The 10,858-nt window shown below is 52.4% G+C and overlaps 1 protein-coding gene across 1 annotated transcript in view; it reads left to right on the forward strand.

The window, feature by feature from the left end:
* The first annotated feature begins 9,138 nt into the window (after nt 1–9,138).
* Nucleotides 9,139–10,858, forward strand: part of LOC123087152 (beta-glucosidase 8) — a 10,563-nt gene continuing 8,843 nt past the window's right edge. Inside the window, exons 1-2 of the mRNA XM_044509066.1 lie at nt 9,139–9,486; nt 9,622–9,680. Coding sequence (XP_044365001.1) covers nt 9,279–9,486; nt 9,622–9,680 — 267 coding nt within the window. The 5' untranslated portion in view covers nt 9,139–9,278. The remainder of the gene's footprint in view (nt 9,487–9,621; nt 9,681–10,858) is intronic.

Here is a 10,858-nt window from a genome sequence, read left to right on the forward strand (position 1 = left end):
TCTAGGGTACCATAGGCCAAAGTTTGGGGTATGAGCCAAATATCGAAAGATTCGTTTGACCGCCACATAGTGACTTTCCTTAGGTGCGGCTTGAAACCGTGCACAAATTCCCACACTCAACATGATGTCCGGTCTAGATGCACAAAGGTAAAGCAAGGATCCAATCATGGAACAATATACCTTTTGATCCACCACTTTACCATTGGGATCTAAGTCAAGTTGGCATTTGGTGGGCACTAGAGTGGAAGCCGGCTTGACGTCACTTAGCTTGAATCTCTTGAGCATGTCTTGAGTGTATTTGGATTGATTTATGAAGGTTCCTTCTCTTCTTTGCTTCACTTTGAACCCTATAAAGAACTTCAACTCTCCCGTGGAGGACATCTAGAACTTTGAGGTCATGAGAGCGGCAAATTCCTCATTGAAAGCTTTGTTAGGAGAACCAAAGATAATATCATCAACATATAATTGGCACACAAACAACTCCCCTTTGACCTTCTTAGTAAAAAGAGTGGGGTCGATTAGCCCAACATCAAAACCACGATCTTGTAACAACTCGGTAAGGTGGTCATACCATGCACGTGGGGCTTGTTTAAGGCCATAGAGCACCTTATCGAGTTGATACACATGATTGGGAAAGTAGGGATCCTCGAACCCGGGGGGTTGCTTGACGTAAACCAATTCATTAATGGGACCATTAAGAAAAGCACTCTTCACATCCATTTGTTGTAACTTAAAGTTATGATGAGAAGCATATGCAATCAACATGCGAATGGATTCAAGACGAGCAACGGGAGCAAAGGTTTCACCGTAGTCGATACCCTCGACTTGGGAGTAGCCTTGTGCTACCAAACGAGCATTGTTGCGAATGATAATCCCATGGGCATCTTGCTTGTTCTTGAATACCCACTTGGTTCCAATGACATTGTGGTTCCCCGTTGGCCTTGGCACCAATCTCCACACTTTGTTGCGCTCGGAATTGTTGAGTTCGTCGTGCATGGCATTGAGCCAATCCGGATCTTCTAGCGCCTCATAGACCTTGTGGGGTTCCACACAAGAGACAAACGTGTGATGCTCACAATAATTTGCTAATTGTCTACGAGTGCTTACCCCCTTTCTTAAGCTTCCAAGCACATTCGTCATGAGATGATCCTTGGTGGAGAGCATGGATGCAATCTTGGCAGCACGACGCTCTAATTCCTCCTCGGTGGTGAGTTGAGGAGCGGTTACTTGATCATCTTGAGCGCCGTCATGAACTTGTTCTTGATCTTGAACTTGCTCGGGGAGAGAACTTGACCTTGGGCATCACTTGGTGTGCCAACACCATCTTGAGTATGATCGTGCCCTTGGTCTTGTTCATGAGGTTGAGGGCCTTCACTTTGTTCTTCGGAAGCTTGTGGGCCTTGGGTTGGTGATGGCTCCACTTGAGTGGAGCATTGTCGTTCTCCTTCGGCCACAAGGGGTTCCTCAATGGGTAGGATAAAACCAACACCCATTCTTCTTATGGCTTGAGGAGGAATTTCATCACCTACATCACAAGTGCCACTTTGCTCCACTTGGGAGCCGTTATTCTCATCAAACTCCATGTTACACGTCTCCTCAATAAGTCTCGTGGATTTATTGAGGACACGGTAAGCATGAGAGTTTGTAGCATAACCAACAAATATGCCCTCATGAGCTCTAGCCTCAAATTTAGACAACCGAACACCTTTCTTGAGAATGAAACACTTACACCCGAACACCCGGAAGTACTTGAGGTTGGGCTTGTTACCGGTGAGTATCTCATATGGAGTCTTGTTCAAGCCCTTGCGGAGGTAGAGCCGATTGGATGCATGACACGCGGTGTTGATGGCTTCGGCCCAAAAGTTGTACGGAGACTTGAACTCTGCCATCATGGTCCTTGCCGCATCCATCAACGTCCGGTTCTTCCTTTCCGCAACACCGTTTTGTTGAGGGGTGTATGGTGCGGAATATTGATGCTTGATTCCCTCATCACTAAGAAATTCATCCAAGGTGTAGTTCTTGAACTTGGTGCCGTTGTCACTTCTTATTGTCAAGATCTTTGCATTGTTTTGACGTTGTGCTTCATTTGCAAAGTCAATGACGGTTTGTTGGGTCTCGCTCTTCCTCTTGAAGAAATACACCCACGTGTACCTTGAGTAGTCATCCACAATCACCAAGCAATACTTCCTACCTCCAAGACTATCGAAGGATGGAGGCCCAAAGAGATCCATGTGAAGGAGCTCCAAAGGCCTCTTTGAATAAATGATAGTCGTGGGAGGATGAGCCTTCTCATGTAGCTTTCCTTCAATACAGGCACTGCAAGCACGATCTTTAGCAAAACTAACATTCGTTAGTCCACGGACATGGTCCCCCTTGAGGAGACTTTGCAAAGATCTCACATTGACATGGGCTAAACGACGATGCCAAAGCCATCCCACATCAACTTTAGCCATTAGGCATGTCGCGGTCTTAGTGGGTCGCTCTGAAAAGTTAATCACATATAGACCGTTCTCGACATGCCCATCAAAGGCTACTTTAAGAGTCTTGCTCCACAAGAGGGCCACGGTATCGATATCAAAAAAAGTGGCAAAGCCCATGATTGCAAGTTGACGAACGGAAAGTAAATTGTATGCAAGGGACTCAACAAGCATGACCTTCTCGATCGTGAGATCATGAGAGATGACCACCTTGCCAAGTCCCAATACCTTAGAAGATGAGGCGTCACCCCACTCGACATTGATGGGCATAGATGGAACCTTGTGCACGTCCACCACCAAGTCCTTGCTTCCGGTCATATGATTTGTAGCTCCGCTATCAAGCAACCATGATCCACCACCGGAAGCAAACACCTACAAGAGATCAATGCTTGGTTTTAGGTACCCATTTTGTAGAGGGTCCTTTGATGTTAGTAACAAGGGTCTTAGGAACCCAAATAGACCATTCAATGTATTCATGAAGAGAACCAACAAATTTGGCATAAACATGCCCATCACTAGCACGGCATAACACATAAGAAGGATTAAAATCGCCGGCTTTGTTGGGAGGGGTGACATTGCCCTTCTTGACATTATTCTTCTTCTTCTCCTCGGGGGCACTCTCTCCCTCCCTCACAAAGGTTTGCATGAGAGGAGGAGGCCATTTGGTCTTGTAATTCTTCTTCTTGTTCTTGGAGTCGGGGACGTACCCAACCCCTTCCTTGGCCACACCTCCCTTTTGGTTGGTCAAGAGACCGTTGAGGTTCTTCTTGCCTTGTATGCAAGTCGCAAGACCTCTCTCAAGTTGCTCCTTCAACTTAGCATTTTCCTCAACAAGATGTATATGCTCACAACACGGGTTAGTAGCATTTGCATTATCAATTAAAACCATATGAGGGAAAGTTGCTTTCTCCTTAGTTAGCTTCACTTGGAGTTGATCATGAGACTCCTTGAGACTAGCGTGAATACCCTTCAAGGCCTTGTGGGCCTTGTCAAGTATATCAAACTCCTCTTTGAGTCTAGCAAGATCAACCCCGAGTTTGGCCTTCTCGGAATTTAGCACACGAGAAACAACGAGGGCATGATCATAATCTTTCTCTAACTTAGCATGATCTATGTTGTGTGACTCCTCAAGAGCCAAACGAAGACCACGCTCTTCCTCAAGAGCATTGGAAAGATCCGAAATCTCATCGGCATAGTCACGACTATGTCCTTCCATCTTAGAGATGGTGTCTTCGTGAGCCTCGATCATGTCATTGGCCTCACCAAGTTGTTCCAAGAGAGCAATAAAGTGCTTCTTGGATTTTTCCTTGAGTTTGCCCATAAAGGCCTCAAACTCGTTAGCCTCCACATTAGCTTCCTCAAATTCATTAATGCTATCCGTTGGGGAGGGATGATTAATGATGGTAGTTTTGATGTTGGAGGTTACCTTGTTGGTGGCTTTAGCCATGAGGCACTTGGCGGTGATGCTCTCGTTGGGTGAGTCAAAGAGAGACACCCGTGACGTTGTTGCAATGGCAACGGAGGCCATGGAAATCGACTCATCATCTTCATCATCGTCATCATCCTCATTGTACTCTTCTTGCACAACCAAGGCCTTGGTATGAGTCTTCTTGGTGAAGTTGTTCTTATTGGGGAACGACTTGGCCTTGTCCTTTCGGATGAGTTTGCCACCATTGTCTTCCCTCTTCTCATACGGGCATTCCGCAACGAAATGACTCACGTTGCCGCAATTGTAGCAAGTCCTTACACGTTGCTTGCCCCTTGTACCACTCGAGTTGTTTTTGCTAAAGTTTGGCCTTGAGTTTTTCTTGCTCCAAAATTGCCTTGAAGCAAGTGACATGTGTTCATGATATGCATACTTCGTATTTTCAGGGTTGCTCTCCTCTTCTTCCTCTTCTTCGTCTTCCACTATGAGCTTGGCCTTCAATGCAAAGTTAGGCTTCTTTGCCCGTTGAGAACGGAGCACCCCATTGTCGGCGGTCTTGTCCAAAATGTTCATGGCCACAAACTCATCCAACACTTCGCTTGAGGTCAAAGTGTGGAAGTCCGGTCTTTGACGAATGACGGAGGACATGGCCTTGTGATAGGGCATCATTGCCTTGAGGAATTTGCGCTTGATCCAATTGTCATCCGTGTCCTTGCTCCCGTGATCTCGTAGTGAGACCGCGAGTTTGGTTACTCTCCGATAGAGCTCACGAGGTTCTTCATCTTCCTTCATTGCAAACTCATCGGCCTCATCTTGTACCACTTCATAGTTGGAGCGTTGAATGCTTGCGCTTCCGCGGTAGAGAGACACGACACAATGCCATGCATCTTTGGCCAAGGCGAAAGGACGAAGATGAGGTAGGTCTTCGGGTGGAATATCATCTTGAATGATGAAGAGAGCATTCTCATTGAATTGATTGTCCGCGGCTTCTCGAGGAGTGAAGTTGCTTGGATCATGTGGATAGAAACCTTCTTCAATGATTCTCCAAAGGTTAGTGTTCACATGATTTAAATAACGTTTAAAGCGGTAAACCCAAGAATCAAAATCCTCATTTTTCACAATCTTAGGGGGAGGACCGGCATGATTCAGATGAGTGGAAGGAACCGGTCCACCATAAACAAGTGGTGGTTCCACATGGGCAAAGATGCCGGTGCCATTCTTGCCACTAGAAGAAGGAGCCTTTTCACTACTAGCTTCCCCCTTGTCGGGGATAGCATCCGTCACCTTGTTGGCGGGATCACCCACTTTCAACGGTGCGGTGGATAGTTTAAGCCCCTCAAGAAATTTAGTAAACATGCTTTCGACTTCGGTCGTCATGGAGGTTTTCAATGTCTCCAAGGCCACATTGAACTCCTCGCGAGAAACCGAAGTTCCCCCATCTCCCGTAGACGAGATCGGATTCACACCGGAGCGTTCCTCCACACCGTCTACGGTATCAACCATACTCTTTGGACGGTAAAGTCCTTAATAAAGAGACGAGGCTCTGATACCAATTGAAAGGATTGATATGGTTGACTAGAGGGGGGGGGGGTGAATAGGCAACTAACAATTTTTAGCTTTTCTTTAACAAGTTAAACTTTGCATCAAAATAGGTTGTCTAGAAATGCAACTAGGTGAGCAACCTATATGATGCAACGAGGATAGGTACACAAGCAAGCAAGAGATATGAAACAAGTAAGCTTGCTTAAATAAAGGCACGACATAACCAAGAGTGGAGACGGTGGAGACGAGGATGTGTTGCCAAAGTTCCTTCCCTTTGAGAGGAAGTACGTCTCCGTTGGAGCGGTGTGGAGGCACAATGCTCCCCAAGAAGCCACTAGAGCCACCGTATTCTCCTCACGCCCTCACACAATGCGAGATGCCGCGATTCCACTATTGGTGCCCTTGAAGGCGGCTACCGAACCTTTACAAACAAGGTTGGGGCTCTCTCCACAACTTAATTGAAGGCTCCCAACAAAACCACGAAGCTTCACCACAATGGAATATGGCTCCGAGGTGACCTCAACCGTCTAGGGTGCTCAAACACCCAAGAGTAACAAAATCCACACAAGAAAGTATGAGGGAACCAAATATCCTTTGGTGGAAGTGTAGATCTAGGTCTCCTCCTTCAATCCCTAGCAAATCAACAAGTTTGAGTGGCTAGAGAGAGAGATCGGGCAAGAGAGCTTGAAGGGCATCAATGGTTGAGTGAGAGAGGTCAAAGGTGGAAGAGGTAGGTGGGAGAAGCTCCCTTATATAGTCACCCTCAATTTCCAACCGTTACTGCGAATTTAGCACTGCAGCGGTACAACTGGTCCTCGTCCCGGTACAACCGGGACTCACGATGTATCTGCAGAACCCTACCAAGCGGTACAACCGGACCAAGGGGGCGGTAGTACCGGCTAAAAAAAATAACCGGACTAACCGCCTGGCCACCGCACAATCACCGCATCAAAACAGGAACTTGACCGGTACTTGGGCGGTGCCTGGCCGGAACAACCGTATGGCCTTGAGCTCTTGGGTGGCTAAGTCCTGAGCGGAAGAACCGCTCGGACCACCGGTGGTACCGGTCATCGTGGAACTACCGGACCAACCGGGCCACTACCGCCCAAGAACCGCATCAAACCAGAAGCGAGAGCGGTACTTGAGCGGTGCATGGACGGAACCACCGCCCCAGCTGTTGCAGAGCATGGTGGCGGTACCACCGCCCGGAGGCAGCGGTACAACCGCTCGAGCACAGCTGGTGAGCGACAAGACCCAGAGGTACAACCGCTCCAGAGAGCGGTACAACCGCTGGGCAGAAACAGTGAGCAGAAAAGAAAAGAGGGGAAGAGGCAAGGAAAAACTCTCTCTCTCACACACACACCCGAGGAAGACAAAAAGAGGGTGAGAAAAATGTACGTGAACTGATTCCCCCAGAGCTTCCTAATGAGGATTCCCTCTTGATAGTACGGGTACTCTACGACCAAAGAAAATAAAATCGTAGAGGACACGTCTTCAATCTTTTCCTTCGAGAGGTAATAGCAATCTGATGTAAGCCTAAGCATTGAGAACCTGAAACATAAAGCACACATTTAGACCACCAAGGGTTGTCATCATCATCCAAAACATAAAGTTGGGAAATGCCCTTTCACGCGTGGTTGTCGGCGGCGTACTGGGGGAGGGAGAGTTGGGCGTCGGTGAGGGAGGCGCGCACGACCTCGACTTCTTCGGCGAAGTACGTCGGCTTCGCCACGGCGTCGGGCAACGGGGGAATGGGCACTCCCCCGGCGCTGAGCCTCCACCCCGTCGGCCCGGCGCGCATGTCCGGCGGCGCCGGGATGTTCGCCTGGAACAGGAGCCAGGACTCCTGTTCGCGGAGCGAACGGCGGCCGAAGCCGTTGGCCGCCGCCTCGTCTTCGGGGTAGCGTTCCGCCATGGCAACGGGCTCGGGAGAGGTAGATAGATAGAGGGAGGGGCTGGGCGGCGGCGCTCGGGAGAGGTAGGGAGAGGGAGGAGCTGGGCGGCGGCGAGGGGCGGGGCTGGTGTGGGCACAGGCGAGTGCAGGCCACCGGCTATATAGCCGCGCCGCACCCGTGTGTACGCGTGCGAGGGAGGGGAGGCGTCGGTGCGCCGTCCCGTGACGCGCCGCCCGTGAGGAATCAATGGCAAGGCTGACCGGCGGCAGCCTTGGCATTGATTCCCCGCGGGAATCGAGGCCGTTGGGGGAAGACGAGGAGCCGTGTCGCTGACGCGGCGGGCCCGCGGCTGTTTCGCGCCAAAACAGTTCGCCCCGGCGCCCCCGGGCATCCCCCAGCGCGCCGGGTTCGGCCTAAGTCCGCCGGCGCTGTTTTCGGCCCAGGCCGGCGAAAATCGGGCTCCTGGGGCGCGACTGGGCCGTTTTTTTAGTGTCGGCGCGAAAAAATCGTCTGGGGAGGTCTTTCTGGGACGCGGCTGGAGATGGCCTTATGATACAGCGCGCTCGAGTCGTCGCGATTCGGGAAGCATGGCCCGCCAATTTGTTCCGCTCCAGCCTGCCTGCTGAGTGCTGCGCAGCTAGCGTGCCGACGGACGGGACGAGCCAGAGATCGCATCACCATCGGCGTGCGTACACATCCTCGTTCCAATCCAGTCCGATCCAACTCGCCCGAAAAAAGGATCGCATCGGGCGATCAAGGAGGCGACCGGGATCCCTTGCGCGCCGCCGGTGACGCCGCCGGTTCCCTCTCTCTTCGTCGGCCGCTCCGGCGGCGGGAGGGAGGGGGAACCACAGGTCTGTTCGCTAGGTGGGTGTGTGGTAGGGTTAGGGTTGAGGGAGACACTGCCGAGGCCGTTGCGGTGGTGTCGCGTCGGAATAAGTTTCTCCGGGCTCCGTTCGCGGTCAGGCGAGGCTTTTGCCTTCGTCTAGGAGCCAGCGGTGTTGGGGATCCCCGGATCTCGTCGAGGTCGCGGGCTATGGTGGTTGAAGGTCCATCGGCACTGGCCGTTTGGATCCTCAGATGGGCGATGGATGCAGGGAGACGAAGACCTTTCTTCTTTCTTGTTGGTATGATTTGTTGCTGTTGTTCTTCTCCTTCCTCTGCGCTGATGCTGGTGGGAGATCCTACTTTGTCCGGGCGGATGGCCCGGCCGCGGTGCTGGACCGGTCGGATGACTCGAGTTCTCTTCCTTTCGGAAGGGACACTTTTCGCGGTACTCAAAGCCAAAGATGGCGACGACTGTTGCAGGTGTGTTGGATTGATGTCCATGCCCTCTCAGCGCTGGTGTCAAGAAAGGAGGAAGCAGCGTGGCGGCAATTGTACCGTGGTCGAAGATGATGACCTGTTTGCGACTGGTTGCAAATCCTTCTGCTGCAGGGGTCTTCTCTCAAGATTCAGGGATGATGACACAGGGCTCCGGAGATCTTCTTGTGTTATTGTTGTCTTAGGGTACTCTAGGTGTTCATGGTCCTTTGTGTTTGCGTTTCAGTGTGATTGTAAGAATCAACTACTTTATACTGATTCGTAATTGGAATGAAATTTTCTCAAAAAAAAAAATCCAGTCCGATCCAATCCGGATCGAATACCCGATCGGCGGAAAATTTGGATCACAGCACCACGGCCTGAAAAGCGCCCACTGTCGCTACGTACGACAGTGGGCGAGTGAGACTGTAGGTTTGTACTGTAGCAGCACCCACCGACCCCGCTGGTCCGACCAGACCACCGGCCAAAAAATAGGGCCGCGGCGTCACATGCGCCACCACGGTCAGGACAGAAAGCGCTGCTCACTTTCTTTTCACGGCCTACTGCCCACTCCCACCGGCGAGCGAGAGTGAGACTGAGAGCTGCTCGCTCGGTACCAGCGGCCTAGTAGCTCAGATGATGGCGCCGCCGCGGCTGCTGCTGCTGGCCGCCGCCGCGCTGCTCGGATGCGCGCACGCCGCGACGGACACGGGCGGGCTGAGCCGCGGGTCGTTCCCCAAGGGCTTCGTCTTCGGGACGGCCACCTCGGCCTTCCAGGTCGAGGGCGCGGCCACCGCCGGCGGCCGCGGGCCCTCCATCTGGGACCCCTTCGTCCACACCCCCGGTGCGCATCGCCACGACCTCCTCCTCTGCTCCTCTGGCTGCTATGCTAGCTAGATCCCGCGTTATCATGTTATTACTGATTGGCTTCTTCGAGGAATCTAACATCGGCCTGCTCTGTGCCGCCTGCCGCCGACAGGGAACATTGCCGACAACGCGAATGCAGATGTCGCCACGGATGAGTACCATCGCTACAAGGTAGGACTGAGAAATGCTCACTCCTCTCCCTCTGAGTATTTTATCTATCGGTTCAAAAAGAAAATCCCATCTACTTGTGCATGCTTACATGTAGATAAAATTCGGTGTTTAATCTTTCGGGTTGTACTAGTTGCCTCCACTATTACCTTCAAGCATAATCAAGCATGGGGTATTTTTAAAGAAAATTGCAACTTTCCAAGTGGACTGTACTCTGAATTCTGAAAACAGATGCTTGTGTTTGTTAGACTATGTATAGCTTCTGTACTTATGTACGTATTGTAACACAACCATTATATATAATGAGATAAGCCACCCCTAGAGGGTTGTGCTGGTTCCCCAAAACTTATTGTCTTACATGGTATCACGCTAGGTTACGATCGCTTCCGCTTCTAAACCCTAATACCCGCACCGCCGCCGCAGCCGCCGCTGCCTTCACCGCAGCCGCCACGCCACCGATCGCGCCGCCGCCATGTCGAGCGCCGCCACCACCGGTTCCACTGCTGCGGGCTTCCTCCCGGCCTCTCTTGCGGCTCTGCTCAACCTTCCGCTCGATGCCGTCTCCGTTCCGGCTCCGATCGGGACAAGGAGCATCGGCTCCGTCTTCTCCACGCCGCCGGCGCCCTCGCTTGGGCGTGACCTCGTAGTCCACACCGCGGCGCCGCCGTCCGCTGCGGACTCCGCAGGCGTCGTCCCGCCGCTCCTGCCGCAAGCGGATCACACCGCCCCGCTGGCGGGGTTGGCGGCGTCCGCCCCGGCCGCCAGCCTTGCGGCGTCCGAATCGGCCGCGAGCTTTGCGGCGCCCGCCCTGGCTGCGGTCCCGCCTCCTCCCGCATCGGCTTCGGTGCCTCTGGCTGCCTCCATGGTGTTTGCACCCCAGGCAGCCTCCTCGATGGGATCGTCTTCGCCGCCGCCGTTTCACTTCGGTCATCTCATCACCATCAAGCTCTCCGCCGACAACTACATCTTCTGGCGTGCGCAGGTTCTCCCGCTCTTGGGGAGTCACTACCTGCTAGGCTACGTCGACGGATCGCTTCCCTGCCCACCCGCGTTGGTAGACAGCGTGCACGGTCCGGTCTACAATCCGGCCCATCGCGTCTGGACGGGGCAGGACCAGGCGAACCTCTCCTCCATCCAGGGGTCGCTCTCGCCGGCAGTTGCCGGCCTTGTTGTCTTCGCGA

This window comes from Triticum aestivum, chromosome 4A (genome assembly GCF_018294505.1).
Source record: "Triticum aestivum cultivar Chinese Spring chromosome 4A, IWGSC CS RefSeq v2.1, whole genome shotgun sequence".
Taxonomy (NCBI): Eukaryota; Viridiplantae; Streptophyta; class Magnoliopsida; order Poales; family Poaceae; genus Triticum; species Triticum aestivum.